Raw genomic sequence first — 19,714 nt, 5'->3', positions numbered from 1 at the left:
TCTAGACATTTATTATGTTGTGGTATCTTTTGTTTATTTCACTTTGGGTCCATTTTTGCTTCTGGGATCAGTGGGTTTATATTTGGTATCTAAAGTCAATATTTTTTGACTTTTTAAAAAAGAAAGCTATTAAGTTTGTTATTCTTTGTACCTGGTGAATTAACTGTGTAATTCAATAAGTATTAAACTGTAAAATAATTTCATAGATTCCAAGTGTAGGACATTGTCCTCCTTGACCATTATTTCTTAAAATATTTTTTCTTCCCCAATAACTCCTTTCTTCTGGAGTTTTAATTATACATTTGTATTAAACTGCTTAAGATTGTCCCTTGGAGTTCTAGGATTCTCCACTTTTTTTCCCCAGACTTTTTCTGTTTCAGTTTAGATAGTTTCTATTGCGCTACCTTCAACTTCACTTATCTTTAATTTTGTAGTATCTAATCTGTTGATAATATCATCTAATGTGTTGTTTACATTAAATAATGTATTTTTCAACTCTGAAAGTTCCATTTGGGTCTTTTTCAGATCTTGCACTTCTGTGTTGAGATTGCATATTTATTCCCTCATTATATTCATATTCTCCTCTATATCCATGAATTATAATATCTGTTTTAAAGTTCTTGTCTGCTAATTATGTTATTTCTGGGTTCCTTCCTCTCTCCCTCCCTTCCTGGCATTGTGCAGCTTGTGGGATCTCAGTTCCCTGACCAGGGATTGAACCCGCACCCTAGGCAGTGAAAGTGAAAGCACGGAGTCCTAACCACTGGACCTCCAGGGGATTCCCTGGGTCTGTTTCTGTTGACTAATTTTATTTTCTGTCCTGATTCTTACCATATTTTATTGTAAGCTAAACTTTATGGATACTATTGTATTTAGATTTTTGTTGTCTTCCTGAGTCAGGCCTATATGTGAGGTTTTTAAAACAGATTTTTTTTTTAGGGGGGACCATGCCTTGGGTCATGCGGGTCCTTAGTTCCCTGATCAGGGATTGTATTCGTGCTCCCAGCAGTGGAAGTACATGTTCCTAATCACTGGACCGCCAGGGAATTCCCTGAGGTTTTAATTTTTTAATTTTTGTTCAATTATTTTTTTAAAATTTATTATTTATTTATTTTGTCTGCATTGGGTCTTAGTTGCGGCACACACGATCTTTTATTTTTTTCTTTTTTTTGCGGTACGCGGGCCTCTCACTGTTGTGGCCTCTCCCGTTGCAGAGCACAGGCTCCGGACGCGCAGGCTTAGCAGCCATGGCTCACGGGCCCAGCCGCTCCGCGGCATGTGGGATCTTCCCAGGCCAGGGGACGAACCCGTGTCCCCTGCATCGGCAGGCAGACTCTCAACCACTGTGCCACCAGGGAAGCCCAGAAGGCAGGTTCTTTACCACTAGATCGCCAGGGAAGTCCCCACTGAGGTTTTTAAAATGCTATTGTGGGGAATTCCCTGGCAGCCCAGTGGTTAAGACTCTGCACTCCCAAGCGCAGGGGGCACGGGTTTGATCCATGGTTGGGGAACTAAGATCTCGCATGCCACATGGTGTGGCCAAAAATCAAATCAAAAGAAAACAAAAATGCTATTGTAAATTTTTTAAATTTAATTTTCCAATTAAATGTCAGTTGTATATAAAATGCAGCTTTTGTTTTGTTTTGTTTTTTTACCTTGTACCCATTAAAGCATGTTCATTAGGAGAGTTATATAGTACTGTTTATATTTTAGAAATGATGAGTTTAAACTCTGGGTGGAGATGGATTGGAAAAGGATTAAGAGTGAAAGTAGAGAAACTAATTTGCAGTTTTTTAGTATTCTAGGAAAAGATATGGCAGTGACTTGGATTAGAAATTAGTAGTGGAGCTAGAAAGGGGATGAACTAGAAATTTATTTGGGAGGTTTAACAGTCATACTCACAGCAGGAAATAGATGACACATTCAGAATAGGGATAATTTAATGAGGGTTTAATTAAGGGACTACTTCCAACGATAAGGGAGAGGTATGGAAAACCACAATAATATACTACTCAATGTGCAGTAACAGTAGCTATTGCCACCCCTAGGCCCAAAGGAGCTCTCAGAAGGAATATCTTAGTTCATCTGGGCCGCTATAACTAAAATACTGTAGACTGGGTGACTTATAAACAACATAAATTTATTTCTCACTGTTCTGGAAGCTAGGAAGTCCAAGATCAAGGTGCTGGGGAATTTGGTGTCTGGTGAGAGCCCAATTCCTTGTTCATATACATCTTTTTACTGTGTTCTCACATGGCAGAAAGGACAAGGGAACTCTCTGGGGTCTCTCTGATAGGGGCACTAATTCCATTCAGTGAGGGCTTCACCCTCGTGACCTAATGACTTCCTGAGGTTCCTCCCTCCAGATATCATCAAATTAGAGGGTAGATTTCAACATAAGAATTTTGGGGGGACTTTCCTGGTGGTGCAGTGGTTAAGACTCCACGACCCAATGCAGGAGGCCTGGGTTCAATTCCTGGTCAGAGAACTAGATCCCACATGCTGCAACTAAGAGCCTGCAGGCCACAAGTGAAGGTCCCACTGGCCTCAACTGAAGATCTCTCATGCGGAACTAAAGATCCCGCATGCTGTAATGAAGGTCTTGCAGGTGGCAATGGAGATCCCGCGTGCCATAAGTAAGACCTGGTGCAGCCAAATAAATAAATAAATATTAAAAAAAAAAAAAAAACTTCAGAAGAATGCAAACCTTTAGTCAGTAGCAGGAGAGAGGACTGATTTTAGAGGAGTGATGAGGGAGACATAGCCAGCCCAGGGTACTTTAAAAGAGAAAGAGCTGGGGAAATTATCTGTAGTGATTCCACACAAGTCACCTCAGAGTAGAGGTAGAGAAGATTAAGGAGTGGATCTGGGTGTGAGGTAGGTAGCAAATGGAAGATGTCTGGCACAAGTAGAGCCAACAGGATTTGCTAATTTATTGGATGTCTGTCTTGTGTGGGATGTTGATTAAGGGTAAGGAAATGTCAGTAAAGATTAAGCAGCTGAGTAGATGTGATGCTGTTTACTGAGTAGGGAAAGACCGGGGAAGTTCAGTTTCATACATGGTGAGTTTGAAGTATTTGTGACACAGTTAAGTAGATATGTCAAGGAGACAACTGGTTATCTAACACTGTGGCTTAAAGAGAGATCTGACCTGGAGGTAGTAATCTAGAATTCATTGGATTTATAGATAATATTTAGAATCATGTAATCAGTAGTTAGATATTATAGAGGCAGAGTCGTTAGTCATTAGTGATCTTGATGGGAAATCGACCTCTAAAACATGCTACTGATTTATAAAACAAAAACCAGTAACAGAATACTGTAGTATAATTCTATTTATATAAAGTTCAAAAACATGCAGAACTAAACAGTATTCAGGATAATGATTACCTCTGGGTGAAGGGATGAGAAGTAGCATCAGGGAAGGGTACATAAGGAACTTCAGAAATTTGGTATATTCTATTTAAGCTGTGTGGTGAATACAAGAATGTTTTAAAAGTATTTATATATATATATATATTTTACTGTGTTCGAGTTCTTTTTATTTTTATTTATTTATCTATCTATCTATCTATTTATTTATTTATTTGCGGTACGTGGGCCTCTCACTGTTGTGGCCTCTCCCGTTGCGGAGCACAGGCTCCGGACGCGCAGGCTCAGCAGCCATGGCTCACGGGCCCAGCCGCTCCGCGGCATGTGGGATCTTCCCAGACCCGGGCACGAACCTGTGTCCCCTGCATTGGCAGGCGGACTCTCAACCACTGCGCCGCCACCAGGGAAGCCCCCTATTTATTTATCTTTAACATCTTTATTGGAGTATAATTGCTTTACAATGGTGTGTTAATTTCTGCTCTATAACAAAGTGAATCAGCTATACATATATCCCCATATCTAAAAATATTTATATTGTTTTATATTTTATGATATTATTTAAATATTTTACATATGTTCTAAACATCTTTTATATGGATTTAATCTTTACTGTATTTAAAAAATATTTATTTGTTTTTGCTGGGTCTTTAGTTGCAGCACATGGGCTCCTTAGTTGTGACATGTGAACTCTTAGTTGCAGCATGCATGTGGGATCTAGTTCCCTGACAGGGATTGAACCCCGGCCTCCAGCATTGGGAGCACGGAGTCTTAACCACTGCACCACCAGGGAAGTCCCCTTTACTGTATTTTGAAAATGAGGCTGCCATGTCCAATAATATGGCAAATAATGTCATAAAGTCTTAAAAGGAAATATTCTGGATAAAATATAACAAACACTTTCAAATGCGAAGTAAGGAAAATCCTGAGCATCCCCACCCAATTCAAAGAAGCTGGAAATCACCACTGTAAGCAGGCCCTAAAATAACCAAAGATTAGAGACTAGACATTTGCCAAAAGCCGGCGGGAAGTTTGAATGGAGACTGTGAACTGTAATATATACATATATGTGTGTATATGTAAACATGGGTTAACAAAGGCTGGTCATACTTCAGTGAAATGGTAGGTCTAAAACAATCTGCTTATGGGAAAGGGAAACAGGGAAACTTGTCAGTTTTGGCTTGGATTTTGAGTGAGAAAAATATGTCCTAAAAATTTGCTATCACAGGTCTGTCCTCATACAGACTAAGGGTTTTAACTGACATTTCTAGCTTGGTTCAGGAAATGTGTAGCTGAGAAATTATCAAAATGGCCCCTGGTGATGCCCCTAAGTAAGTAGCATTTAGCATAATCTCTCTGATGTGACATATCTTCTTCCCAGGCTTCACAGGAGTCTAGTAAACTCTCACTAAAGATTAGCTCATGGACTTCCCTGACAGTCCAGTGGTTAAGACTCTGTGCTCCCAATGCAGGGGGCACGGGTTCGATCCCTGGTCAGGGAACTAAGATCCTGTATGCCGTGCTGTGTGGCCTTAAAAAAAAAAAAAATTAGCTCACCATCTTAAATTATAAAACATGAACCTCTATGATTAAGAGTCAACAGAGGGACTTCCCTGGTGGTCCAATGGTTAAGACTTCGCCTTCCAATGCAGGGGGTGCAGGTTCAGTCCCTGGTCAGGGAGCTAAGATCCCACATGCCTCACAGCCAAAAAAGCAAAACGTAAAGCAGAAGCAATATTGTAACAAACTTAATAAAGACTTTAAAAATGGTCCATATTAAAAAAAAATCTTAAAAAAATCAACAGAATCAATAACTAACAGAATTAGATTCCCAGAGACTTCAGAAAATGGTATTACTGAAACAGTATAAAATAAGTGTATTTAAAATTTATTAAAGAAATAAAAGATGAAATAAAAATGAAAAAAGAACAATATACAATTCAACAATGAAGAACTAAATGCCACAGAATAAAGAAATAGTAACCTGGAAGATAGATCTAGAGAAATTACCCACAGGAAGCAGAATTTCCATTTTCACATGGGCATATGAACCAATTCTGGGTATGAGACCCAAGTAAAAGTCTGCTGAGACTGTTTCAGGGAATTTTTTTGCTTCGTTGGCTCCTTTCTGACATGAATTCTGAAATGGCGAGGATTTGGAGCAGTTGAAACTCTCATATGTTCTTTTGGGAATGCAAAATAGTACGATCACATTCTAAGAACGGGTTAGCACTCTGTTATGTAAAGTTAAATACATGCTTAACATGTAGGAAGTGTTGAATTCCAGGGACCCAGGAATCCCATTTTTAGGTAACTGCCCAAGAAAAACGAAAACTGTGTTCCCACAAGACTTTGTGAATAGTTATAGCGGCTTTATTCAAAATTGTCAAAAACTTCAAGTAATCCAGACGCCCTTCAGTTGGTGAATAAAGAAATTGTGGTATATTCATTGCAGTGGAATGCTTCTCAGCAATAAAAAGGAACAAATTACAAAAACATGCAGCAACACAGATGAATCTTTGTTAAATGCATTATGCAAAATGAAAGATGTCAGATTCAAAAGGGCCAGTTACTTAATGATTCTACTTATATGACATTTAGGAGAAGGCAGAACACTGGGGACAGAACGAAGATAAGTGGTTGCTTGGGGTTGGTGGGAGGGATTGTCTGCAGAGGGACACTAGAGAATTTTTGGGTCATGGAACTGTTCTATATCTTTATTATGGTGGTAGTACACGACTATATGCATCAGTCAAAACTCGTTGAACTAACTACACCAAAAAGTAATTTTTTTGCTATATGTAAATTATACCGCAGTTAAAAGAAAAACAAAAATGAATAACAGGATAGTGATTACAGCGTGCAGAGTAAACTTACTGAAGAAATATGGTTGAAGAGGATGTGGGGGTCAACAGAAGGCTTTTGTTTTTAAGGCAAATAATAGAGCATAAATTGTATGTTAAGAGTGATCCAGGGGCTTCCCTGGTGGCACAGTGGTTAAGAATCCGCCTGCCAATGCAGGGGACACAGATTCGAGCCCTGGTCTGGGAAGATCCCACATGCTGCAGAGAAGCTAAGCCCGTGCGCCACAACTACTGAGCCTGCACTCTAGAACCCATGAGCCACAACTGCTGAGCCCACGTGCCACAACTGCTGAAGCCCACGTGCCACAACTACTGAGGCCTGTGTGCCTAGAGCCTGTGCTCTGCAACAAGAGAAACCACCGCAATGAGAAGCCCGCACACTGCAACAAAGAGAAACCTCCGCTCACCGCAACTAGAGAAAGCCCACCACAGCAATGAAGACCCAACATAGCCAAAAATAAATAAATTTATTGGGGAAAAAAAAAAAAGGGTGATCCATTTGATGGGAATTCCCTGGTGGTCCAGAGGTTAGGACTTGGTGCTTTCACTGCCTGGGCTCAGGTTCAGTTCCTGCTCAGGGTACTAAGATCTCGCAAGCTGTGTGGCCTGGCCAAAAAAAAAAAAAGAATGATCCATTTGAGAAGGAGAGTTTGAAGATGTGCATGAATGAAGAAATAACAAGGAGGGGCTAAGGCAGGAGGGATGAAATCCAGCCAGCACACGTGGAAGTGTTGGTCTTTGCAAGGAGGTACATGTTTTCCATATAAGAGGAGACCAAGGAAAAGATGCATGCAGTTCCAAACTAAATTTGATGGTGAGGTGGCTTCATTTTTCTCACTGAAGTGAGTCAGATTCTGTTACCAGCATGAAATGGGTTTGAGGAACAAGTAGAAGCCATGAAATAATTCTTGCCTGATGGTGAGAAAGTGCCCTGTCTAAAGAGACCTTGAAGGATTTCCAGCTACTGAGGGCTCATTTGAAGTTAATGTTTATGAATTTTCCATGACATACTATGTTGTGTGACTCTTCCCCTCTTCTTCTTTTTTAAAAAATATTTATTTATTTATTTTTGGCTGTGTTGAGTCTTAGTTGCGGCACACAGGGTCTTCATTGAGGCATGTGGGATCTTTCATTGTGGTGCACGGGCTTCTATCTAGTTGTGGCCTGCAGGTTCCAGGGTGTGTGGGCTCTGTAGTTTGGGGCACGTGAGCTCTGTAGTTTGGGATACATGGGCTCTAGTTGAGGTGTGCGAGCTCAGTAGGTGTGGCGCGTGGGCTTAATTGCCCCGTGGCATGTGGGATCTTAGTTCCCTGACCAGGGATCGAACCCAGGTCTCCTGCATTGTAAGGTGGATTCTTTACCACTGGACCACCAGGGAAGTCCCCTCTTCCCCTCTTCATAGATGATTAGCTGCTGGGTGTTGCCATAAAAAAGGTGAATATGTATAATGATATGGAATAAATGCACATTGTAGGACATTTTCTAAAAAAAAAAAAAAAAGGTGAATAGTGAAGTTCTTCCAGGAGAATGTCTTAGAGTGTAATGGAGGAGAGGGAACAAGGAGTTGAGGATATGTGTAAAGGAGTAATTTATACTTCGGACTATGGAGGGAATTTAATCAGTTAAAAGTGAGGTGGAGGTTAGTGAATGTATTGCATGTTAAAACCTTTGACAAAAATGCAATCTCTGGCTAATCACTCTCTCTTCATGTCTGAGTGCCATACCTTTCAAATATATGTTTTTAAAAATTTATTTATTTGGCTGCACTGGGTCGTGGTTGCAGCATGTGGGATCTGTAGTTGCAACATGCGAACTCTTAGTTGAGGCATGTGGGATCTACTTCCCTGACTAGGGATTGAACCCAGGGCCCCTGCATTGGGAGCATGGAGTCCTAGCCACTGGACCACCAGGAAGTCCCTCAAATATTTGTAGAATGAACAAATGCTAGTCTCTTAGAGAAGATGTTTTACATCTGTCAGTTCTAATTCTTCTACAACCTCCTGGGTATAGCAACCTTTTACAGTGTGAACACTTATGAGGGTGGGAATAGGCAGGCCTTCTTATCCTCTGGCATGTAGTAATCATTCAATAAATATTTGTTGAATGAATGACCATGTGATTTCTGCTTGATTAGTCCCTTATGTTGTATGAAATTGTCAGATTTATTGGATGTATTCCACACTAAACTGTTAGCTCCAAAAGGATTAGAACTATATCTTACTCATCCCTGTATTTTCAGTGGCTGGCAGAGAACAGGAGATAAGTGAAGGGTTGAGAGAACTTAATTTTTTTTAAAGATACAACAGAAGCTACAACAGATAGAAGTCTTCCATTCAGTTAATAGTTGGAATAAGGTAGTTTCATTACATATAAATCATTAGAGGAAAATGTATCTTAAGATATACTCATTAAGTAGTTTGATGTATGGCATGACCACTTTTATGTTGTATTTTTATAGATGTGTTCTAACACATTTCTTTGGGGGTTTGTTTGCTAGGAGGAGGCGTCTCCCTACTCTTTGGTCAACATCTGCCTGAACGTCCTGGTTGCTAACCTGGAGAAATTGTGTTCTGAAAGATCTGATGGAACACTTTGTCTTCCGGAGCATTGGAGTTTCCCTCAGGAATTAGCTGATCAATTCGTTGGGGTCATGACTTGGCAAGGTAATGATAAGGCTCCTTTATAGTGTACTTTTATAGCACTTTACTATTTGAAAAGCACTTTCACATATAATTCCTGTTTTGCTCCTCACAGCAACCCGGTGAGAAATACAGAAGTTATTCCCATTTTGTTTGTGTGGAGGTTGGTTCTCCGAATCTTTCTGGGATCCCTTGATGGAAATTGTCTTGCATCTAGGCTTGCCCTGCTCTTGCTATAGTCTCATCTCCCATTCTTTTCTTTGTGAATAAGAACCTTTAAATTTTTTTCCTTTACCTCCTATTGTAGTCGGGCTTTCAAAGAGCTATGTTTAATTTGTGATGTTACAGTTTTTTCTTAATGAAAAATTTTGGGGGGTAACACATTATTGAGATAAAATTCACGTACTGTATAATTCATCCATTTAAAGTATACAATTCAGTTATTTTTTTTATTTTTTATTTTTTTAGTATATTCACAGATTTGTGCAGCCATCATCACAGTCAATTTTCATCACCTTAAAAAAAATCTCCTTATCCATTCCACCCTAATTTTAAGCAGTCATAATCTACTTTCTACCTGTACGGATTTGCCTTTTCTGAACATTTAATATAAATGGAATCATTCAACATGTGGCCTCTTGTGTCTGGCTTCTTTCACTCAACATAGTATTGTCAAGGTTCATCCATGTTGTAACATCAATCACGACTGAATTTTTATGGCTGCATAATATCCCACTGTATTGATATACCCCTTTTTATTCATTTCTCAGTTGATGAACATTGGGTTGTTTTTACATTTTGGCTATTATAAATAATGCTACTATAAACATTAGTGTACACATTTGTGTGTGGGCATATGTTTTTATTTCTTTTGGGTGTATACCCAGGAGTGGAATTGCTGGATTAATTACTGGATAAAATGGAAATGCTGGATTGGGGTGTATACCCAGGAGTGGAATTGCTGTGTTTAACTTTCTGAGGAACTTCCAAACTCTTTTCCAACGTGGCTGCACCGTTTTATGTTCCCACCAGCAGTGTTACAAGAGTTCAGATTTCTCCACATCCTCACCAAAACTTGTTATCTGACTTTCTGATAGCCATCCTGGTGGATGTGAAGTGGCATCTATTGTGATTTTGATTTGCATTTCCCTAGTGACTAATTATATTGAGCATTTTTTCATGTCCTTGTTGGCCATTTGTTTATTCTCTTTGGAGAAGGCTCTATTCAGATTTTTTGCCTATTTCTTATTAGGTTATTTGTCTTTTATTATTGAGTTGTAAGATACGTCCCTCATCAAACATGGTTTGCAGTTATTTTCTCCCATTCTATAGATTGTCTTTTCACTTTGTTGATAGTGTCCTTTTACTCACAAAAGTTTTTAATTTTGATGAAGTCCAATTTATCTTTTGTTGCTTATGCTTTTGGTATCATATCTAAGAATCCATTGCCAAAGCCATTGCGAAGTCCTAAAGATTTTACACCTACATTTTCTTTTAAGAGTTTCATTGCTTTCACTCTTACGTTTAGTACTTTGGTCCATTTTGAAATAATTTTTGGCATGAGGTGTAAGGGTCCAGCTTCATTATTTTGCATGTGGCTATACAGTTGTCCCAGCACTATTTGTTAAAAAGGCTGTTCTTTTTTTTGTGTTGAATAGTCTTGGCATCCTTGTTGGAAATCAGTTGACCATTGATGTATGGGTTTATTTTTGTACTCTCAATTCTATTCCATTGATCGATGTGTCTATCCTTATGTCAGTACCAAGTAGCTTGATTACTGTTTGCTTTGTAGTGAGTTTTGAAATTGTTAAATGTGAGTCTTCCAACTTTGTTCACCTTTTTCAGGATTGTTTTGGTTATTCTGGGTTCCTGATATTTCCATGTGAATTTGAGAATTGACTCGTCAATTTCTACAAACAGTCCAGCTGGGATTTGAATAGGAATTGCATCAAATATGTATAATCAATTTGGGGATTATTGCCATCCTAACAGCATTAAGTCTTCTGATCCATGAATATGATGTCTTTCTATTTATTTAGATCATCTTTAGTTATTTTCACCAGTGTTTTACCATCTTAACGATCTGAAATCCTTAATACATGAGCATGGGAGAGCTATTTATTTAAAATAGATCTTTAATTTATTTCAACAATGTTTTCTAATTTATGGGTATAAGTTTACATCTTTGTTAAATTTATTTCTAAGTATTTTATTCTTGATGCTGTTACACAATTGCTTTCTTAATTTCATTTTTGGATTGTTCATTTTTAGTGTACAGAAATCCAATTGATTTTTTAAAATTATTTTCAAAATTTTTATTAGGCTGTGCCATGTGGCACGTAGGATCTTAGTTCCCCATCCAGGGATCAAACCCGTGCCCCCTGCATTGAAAGCACGGAGTCTTAACCTCTGGACCACCAGGGAAGTCCCTACAATTGATTTTTTATGTTAATCATATACCCTGGAAACTTGCTGAATTGATTTATGTGTTCTAATAGTTTAAAGGATTTCTTAGAATTTTCTGTATACAAGATCATGTCATCTGCAAATGGAAATGGTTTTACTTCTTCCTTTCCAATTTGGATGCCTTTTATTTGATTTTCTTGTCCAACTTCCCTGGCTAGAACTTCCAATACAAAGTTGAAGTATTGAAACATTCACCCTTTTCTTTTCCTGATCTTAGGGGGAAAGCATCTAGTCTTTTACCATTAAGAGTGATTTTAGCTTTGGGTTTTTTGTAATTGCCCTTAACAGGCTGAGGAGGTTCCCTTCTATTTTAGTTTGTTGAATGTATTCATCAGGAAGAGGGTGTTGGCTTTTTCTGCATTTGTTGAAATGTTCACGTGGGTTTTGTTTTTTATTCTTTTAATGTGGTGTATTACATTAATTTGCTTTTGGATGTTAATCCATGCTTTTCTGGGATAAATCCCACTTGGTCACATTGTATAAATCTTTTTGTTTATTGCTAGATTCAGTTTGCTGGTAATTTGATGAAGATTTTTGCATCCATAATTTAAAAGGATTTTGGTCTGTGATATTCTGTTCTTGTGATGTCTTTATATGGATTTTTGGCATCAGGATAAAACTGACCTCAATGAATTGGGAGGTGTTCTCTTTTTTTTTTTGTAGAGGCGTTTGTGAAGAATTGGTATGTATTCTTCTCTAAATGTTTGGTAGATTTCAACAGTAAAGCCCTCTTGGCCTCTTTATGTGGATAGTTTTTTGATGATTAATTCAATCTGTTTACTTGTTATAGGTCTATTCATATTGTCTGTTTCTTCTTCAGTAGCTTTGGTAGTTTGTGTTATTCTGTGAACTTACCCATTTCATTTAAATTATCAGATTTATCAGCATACAGTCTGTTCATGATATTTCTTTACAATTCATTTTATTTCTGCAAGGTCAGTAGTTCTGTCCCTTTTAATTCTCATCCTAGAAATTTGAGTTCTCTTTTTTTCTTGGTCAGTAGAGCTAAGTTTTGTCAACTTTGTTGATCTTTTCGAAAACCATCTTTTGATTTCATTGATTTTTTTTTTTATTTTCTTTTCTGTCCTCCATTTCATTAATTCTCATTATAATTTTTATTATTTCCTTCCTCCTGCTCATTTTGTGTTTGGTTTGCTTTTCTTTTTCCTGTGTCTTAAGGTAGAAGTTTAGGTTATTGATTCGAGAGCTTCTTTTTTAAATATATGCAATTAGAGCTATAAATTTCCTTCAAGCACTGCTTTAGCTGCATCCTGTAAGTTTTTGTATGTTGTCTTTATTTTTCATTCATCTCAAATTATTTTCTGATTTTTCCCTTTTGATTTCTTCTTTGACCCACTGGGTTTTAAGGAATATATTGTTTAATTTCCAAATACTTTTGAATTTCCAGATTTCTTTGTTATTGCTTTTTAAATTCATTTAACTGTACTTTGAGAACATATTTTATTTCAGTTTTAAAAAATTTATTGAGATTTGTTTTTTGGCCCAATATATGCTCTATTTTGGAGAATGTTCTAAGTGCATTTGAGAAGAATATATATTCTGCCATTATTGGGTGAGTTGTTCTGTAGATTTCTGTTAGATCTAGTTGGTTTATAATTGTTTTAATCTTCTATTTCACTGTCAATCTTTTGTAGTTTTTCTGTATAGAAAATAGTTTTTTAATCCTTTTTGTTATTCATGCTAAATAGGATATACATGTACTTTTAAAATACATTGTTGGGACTTCCCTGGTGGCACGGTGGTTAAGAATCTGCCTGCCAATGCAGGGGACATGGGTTCGAGCCCTGGTCTGGGAAGATCCCACATGCCACGGAACAACTAAGCCTGTGTGCCACAACTACTGAGCCCGTGCTCTAGAGCCCATGAGCCACAACTACTTAGCCCGTTTGCCACAACTACTGAAGCCTGCGTGCCTAGAGCCTGTGCTGTGCAACAAGAGAAAACACTGCAATGAGAAGCCCGCGCACTGCAACGAAGAGCAGCCCCTGCTTGCTGCAACTAGAGAAAGCCCGTCTGCAGCAACAAAGACCCAATGCAGCCCCCCCACCCTAAGAAAAAATACATTGTTAGATTTGATTTGCTAATATTTTGTTGAGGTTTTTTGGTTGTTGTTGAGGATTTTTGCATCTGTGTTCATGAGCGATATTGGTCTATAGTTTTCTTTCATAGTAGCTCTGTGGTTTGTTTCTTATTTTTTATTTATTTGGTTGCACCAGGTCTTAGTTGCGGCATGCAGGCTCCTTAGTTGCGGCATGCAGGCTCCTTAGTTGTGGCTTGCAAACTCTTAGTTGTGGCTTGCAAACTCTTAGTTGCGGCATGCATATGGGATCTAGTCCCCTGACCAGGGATTGAACCCGGGCCCCCTGCATTGGGAGTATGGAGTCTTATCCACTGTTCCACCAGGAAAGTCCCAGGTGCTCTGTGGTTCTGGTGTTAGGGTAATGCTGGCCTCAGAGAATGAGTTAGGAGGTATCCACTGTGCTACTATGCTCTGAAAGAAATTGTAGAGAACTGGTACAATTTCTTCCTTAAATGTCTGGTAGAATTCACCAGTGAACCCATCCAGGTGCTTTTTGTTTTGGAAGGTTATTAATTATTGATTCAATTTCTTTAATAGATACAGATCCATTCACATTGTCTATTTCTTTTTGTGTGAGTTTTGGTAGATTGTGCCTTTCAAGGATTTGGTCCATTTAATTTAGGTTATCAAACTTGTGGGCATAGAGCTGTTCATAGTATTCCTTTCATATCCTTCTTTTAAAAAAATAATAAATTTATTTATTTTTGGCTGCATTGGGTCTTTGTTGCAGTGCACAGGCTTCTCATTGTGGAGGCGTCTCTTGCTGCGGGGAACAGGCTCCAAGCGTGCAGGCTTCAATAGCTGTGGAATGTGGGCTCAGTAGTTGTGGCTCATGGGCTCTAGAGTGTAGGCCCAGTAGTTGTGGCGCATGGGCTCAGTAGTTGAGGCACGTGGGCCCTAGAGTGCAGGCTTAGTAGTTGTGGTGCACAGGCTTAGCTGCTCTGCAGCATGTGGGATCGTCCCAGACCAGGGCTCGAACCCATGTCCCCTGCATTGGCTGGCGGCTTTTCAACCACTGCACCACCAGGGAAGCCCATCATATTCCTCTTTTTTTTTTTTTTTTGTGGTACGCGGGCCTCTCACTGTTGTGGCCTCTCCCCTTGCGGAGCACAGGCTCTGGACAGGCAGGCTTAGCGGCCTTGGCTCACGGGCCCAGGCGCTCCGCGGCATATGGGGTCTTCCCGGACCAGGGCACGAACCCGTGTCCCCTGCATTGGCAGGCGGACGGACTCTCACCCACTGCGCCACCAGGGAAGCCCCATCATATCCTTTTAATGTCCTTGAGATCTGTAGTGATGTCCTCTCTCTCATTTCTGATATTAGTAATTTGTCTCTCTATTTTAGTCTGGCTAGAGTCTTACTGATTTTATTGGTCTTGTCAAAGAACCAGTTTATGGTTTTATTGATTTTTCCTTTATTGATCTGAGGTAACATTGGTTTATAACATTACTAGTTTTACACGTACAGAATATATTTCTACTTCTGTATAGAAATATGGTGTACCCACCACCAAAAATTTAGTTTCCTCTGTCACCATACAGTTGATCCCCTTTACCTGTTTTGCCCTCCCCTCCACTTCTTCCTGTCTGATAAACACTACTCTGTTTTTTCTATCTACATGTTTCTGTTTGCTTTAGTTTTTCTTATTTTGTTTGTTTATATTCCACATAAGAGTGAAATTATATGGTATTTGTCTTTCTCTGTCTGACTAATTTCACTGAGCGTAATACCGTCAAGGTCCATCCATTTTGTCAGAAATGCTAAGATTTCATTTTTTTTAATGGCTGAGTAGTATTGCATTGTACATATTCCGCATCTTCTTTATCCATTCATCTGTTGATGGGCACTTAGATTGTTTCCATATCTTTGTTATTGTAAACAATGCTGCAGTGACCATAGGGGTGCATGTATCTTTTTGAATTAATGTTTTTGTATTCTTTGGATAACTACCCAGAAGTGGGATAGCTAGATTATATGGCAGTTCTATTTGTAATTTTGTGGGACTCTCCATACTGTTTTCCATAGTGACTGCACCAATCTACATTCCCACTAACAGTGTATGAGGGTTCCCACATCCTTGCCAGTACTTATTTCTTGCCATTTTGATAATAGGGTTTTTTTGGTACATCATTCATCCTCTTTATTTTTTTACTTTTCAAATTTGTATATAATTTTTAAAGGTTATATAGTCCATTTACAGTTATTACAGAATATTGGCTATATTTACTGTGTTGTACAGTACATCTTCGTAGCCTTTCTTACACCAGTAGTTTGTACTCCTCAGTCCCCTACCTCTATTATTGCCCACATACACACACTGGTAATCACTAGTTTGTTCTCTATATCTGTGTGTCTTCTTCTTTTCTGTTATATTCACTAGTTTGTTGTATTTTTTTTAAGCTCCACATATAAGTGATATCATACAGTATTTGTCTTTCTTTGTCTGACTTATTTCACTTAGCATCATGCTTTCTGAATCCATCCATGTTGCTGCAAATGGGCAAAGTTTGTTCTCTTTTATGGCTGAGTAGTAGTCAATTTTATATAAATATAAATATATAAAATATATAAATATAAAAATTATATATAAAAATGTAATATATAAATATAAATGTTACACACACACACACACACACACACACACACACACACACACATATACATATACACACCTTCTTTAGCCATTCATCTTTATGTATGTTCCTGTTGCCATTCTCTTAATTATTTTGGGTTTGTTTTTGTAGGTCTTTTTCTCTTGTGTTTCCCACCTAGAGAAGTTCATTTAACATTTGTTGTAAGGCTGGTATCCATTCATCTGTTGATGGACACTTCGGTTGCTTCCATGTCTTTTTTTTTTTTTTTAATTTTATTTATTTATTTTTGGCTGCATTGGGTGTTCGTTGTTGCGCTCGGGCTTTCTCTGGTTGCATAAAGCAGGAGCTACTCTTTGGTGCAGTGCATGGGCTTCCCATCGTGGTGGCTTCTCGTTGCGGAGCACAGGCTCTAGGCGCGTGGGCTTCAGTAGTTGTGGCTCGTGGTCTCTAGAGTGAAGACTCAGTCGTTGTGGTGCACGGACTTAGTTGCTCCACAGCATGTGAGATCTTCCTGGACCAGGGCTCGAACCCGTGTCCCCTGCATTGGCAGGCAGATTCTTCACCACTGCACCACCAGGGAAGCCCTGCTTCTGTATCTTGGTAGTTGTAAATAACGCTGCTATGAACATTGGGATGTATGTATCTTTTCAGATTAGTGTTTTCATTTTTTCTTCGGATATATACCCAGGAGTGGAATTGCTGGTCATATGGTAGTTCAGTTTTTTTGAGAAACCTCCATGATGTTTTCCCCAGTAGCTGTACCAATTTACATTCCCACCCAACAGCATATGAGGGTTCCCTTTTCTCCACATTCTCGCCAACATTTGTTATTTGTGTTCTTTTTGATGACAGCCATTCTGACAGGTATGAGGTGACATCTCATTGTGGTTTTGATTTGCATTTCCCTGGTGATTAGGGATGTTGAGCATCTTTTCATATGCCTGTTGGGCATATGCATGTCTTTGGAGAAATGTCTTTTCAGGTCTTTGCCCATTTTTAAATCGAGTTGTTTGTTTTTTTGATATTGAGTTGTATGAGCTGTTTATATGTGCATTGTGGATGGATGTTTTATTGGTTGTAGATCGAAGGGGAGAGACCACGGTAGTGTTTCACTCTGCCATGTTGCTGATGTTACTCCCTCTGCTCTAATTCTTATTTCTTTTCTTCTGCTTACTTTGAATTTAATTTGCTCTTCTTTTTCTAGTTTCCTAAAATGGGAACTTAGATTATTGATTTTAGATCTTTCTTTTCTAATATATGCATTCAGGGCTATAACTTTCCCTCTAAGCACTGCCTTTGCTGCATCCCATAGATTTTGATAAGTTGTGTTTTCATTTTCATTTAATTCAAAATATTTTTCAGTTTCTCTTCACATTTTTTCTTTGACTCATGTTATTTAGCAGTGTGTTGTTTAATCTCCATGTATTTTGGGATTTTCCAGTTATTTTCTTTTTTTTTAAAGAAACTGGTCATTTGTTTTGTAAAGTGTCCTACAATCTGGACTTTACCATTGTTTGACTGCAATGATTTGACATGTTTCTCTGATCCTTGTAATTCCTATAAATTGGAAATTAGAGGTAGAGGCTTGATCAGATTCAGGTTTGATGTTTGGTAGTGCCCTATACTTCTTAAGGGTGTGAATAAAGTCTGATTGCCTGGTTGTTTTTCACATTTGGTGGCCATAGATGATTGTTACCTTCCTAGATTTATTAAATCATCAGGGGTTCTTATATGTATGACAATGTTTATTACTCTCAACTTTCCTGGCTTAGAGTACTTTGTTTTTCTGTTTTTTGATTTTATCCTTGGTTACTATTCCACAGTTTCGTTAGTATGCCTCTGTTTCTCCATATATACGTTAAATGTTTTATGTTCCTCAAGTTTCTGTCTTGGGTACCCTTCTCACTTTGTACACTACCTGGGTAATTTTGTTTGATTTAGCTACCACTTCTACTTGAATTTCCCAGAGTTTCCAGTGCAGGTCTTTATTCTAAGCTCCAGAACCACATATCCAGGATGCCTCTTACATATCTTATAACTCTTCTCTGGGCTGCTGAATCATCATATTCTTTTGGTTTTCTTCTACCTCAGTGGCTGCTGCTTATCTGTCTGCTCATCTAGCTTCCCTTGAAGGGTAGTACAGAAAGGGTAAGAGTTCTGGCTTTGGTGCCAGACTGTTTGGGTTTGCCACCATTTCCATGGGCCAGTTACTTAAGTTCCTTATGCCTCATCTCATCTGTAAAGTATGATTAATAGTAATACATACTTCATTGGGTTTTATGAGGATTCAGGGAGTTAGTATATCTAAAATGTTCAGAACATTAAAAAATGGTTAGTTATTATCATGGCTATTATTCCTCATTCTGCTATTTGATCTTAAACGTAGATGCTTTTTGGTACTTGGTCCTTGTTCCTCTTCTTACATTCTCATGTCATACATTCCCATGGTTTTAAATACTGTCTCTATGCTGATTAATTCCAAATGTTTATGCTTCAGTCTTTTAGATTTAAAATATGTAGAACTGAGAAGACCTCGGCTGATCTTATGGGAAGTCCTGAAGGTGGAATAACTACTCAGATCTGTGTTGCATTAGGGCGTGAGGGCTGGATCTTTATACCTCCCAACACAGTCTTGGGATATGGGTTTCCATGGGAAAGTGGTATGACCATGGGTGAAGCAGTTCTTTTCAGCTGATGCAGTCCCCATAGATGAGGGCTGTCAGTTGGTGGCATTCCCAGCAGCTCAAGTAGTAAGTCCTTTATCTCTAAATGTGATCTGGTGTCCCATCACAGCATCTGCTACACTGCCATTTCCTCCCATCTCAAAATCTTCCTAGTTGTTCAGTGACTTAGGAGTCATTTTTCATTCCTCCTCCCTCCACCCTTGATTCTGTTGACACATTTTCTGTCTTCAAAATACATATCTCAAACGTTCTTTTCCTCCTAGCCCCTGTCATTGACACCTTTCTCTTACTTCTCCCCTGGTCTCCCAAATGGTTTCCTTATCTCCAATTCTGCCCCTCGCCAAGCTCTGCCACACGGCAGAGAGCAGTCCTCTTATACCTTAATCAGATCTGTCTACACCTCTGTCACTCTTTAAAGGCTTCTCCTTGTACTTAGGATAAAATGCCAATTATTTACCCTGGCCTGTAAGGTCTGACTCTTGCCTCTGTCTCTAACCTGTCAGATGCTGGTATCCCGTTCACCAACTATGCTTCAGCCACACTGCTTTTCTCTCATTTCACAGAAAAAGCCAAGCTCTTTCCCATATCAGGTCTTTAGCTCCTCGTGTCTGGAATGACAGCTGCCTTTGCTTTTCATATCCTTTCGGTCTCAGCTTAAATGTCGCCTCCTCATACCTCACCGAGAGACAGAAGATTCTTGTCCTCCTCCTCCTTTTCCCCACCCCTGTATTATATTCTTGTCTTGTTTGTTTCCTTTAGAACACTGACTATATTTTTAATGTTAGTAGTATTCTGCTTGTTTTATATTCTTTTGTATCTGTGTTCTCCTTCTAGGATGTAAATAAACGCCAAGATGGCAGGAGCCATGTCTGTCTCCTTCACCATCCTCAGCTTGTAGCATAGCACTTTGCATACCTTGAGCACTTGATATTTGTTGAATAAATGTAATAAGTTCCTTCTCAAAGCCTTGAATATTGGGGTTTCCTTTTTCCTATCT

General features: G+C 38.8%; 1 protein-coding gene across 1 annotated transcript in view; it reads left to right on the top strand.

Moving 5' to 3' along the window:
* ZYG11A (zyg-11 family member A, cell cycle regulator) overlaps window positions 1-19,714 on the top strand; it is a gene marked incomplete at its 5' end in the record, with an annotated part of 57,267 nt that overhangs the window by 4,815 nt on the left and 32,738 nt on the right. Inside the window, one exon of the mRNA XM_082863500.1 lies at window positions 8,731-8,896. Coding sequence (XP_082719626.1) covers window positions 8,731-8,896 — 166 coding nt within the window. The remainder of the gene's footprint in view (window positions 1-8,730; window positions 8,897-19,714) is intronic.

Source organism: Leucopleurus acutus (assembly GCF_964270905.1).
Source record: "Leucopleurus acutus genome assembly, chromosome: 2".
Taxonomy (NCBI): Eukaryota; Metazoa; Chordata; class Mammalia; order Artiodactyla; family Delphinidae; genus Leucopleurus; species Leucopleurus acutus.
This window is presented reverse-complemented; position numbering and strand designations above follow the sequence as displayed.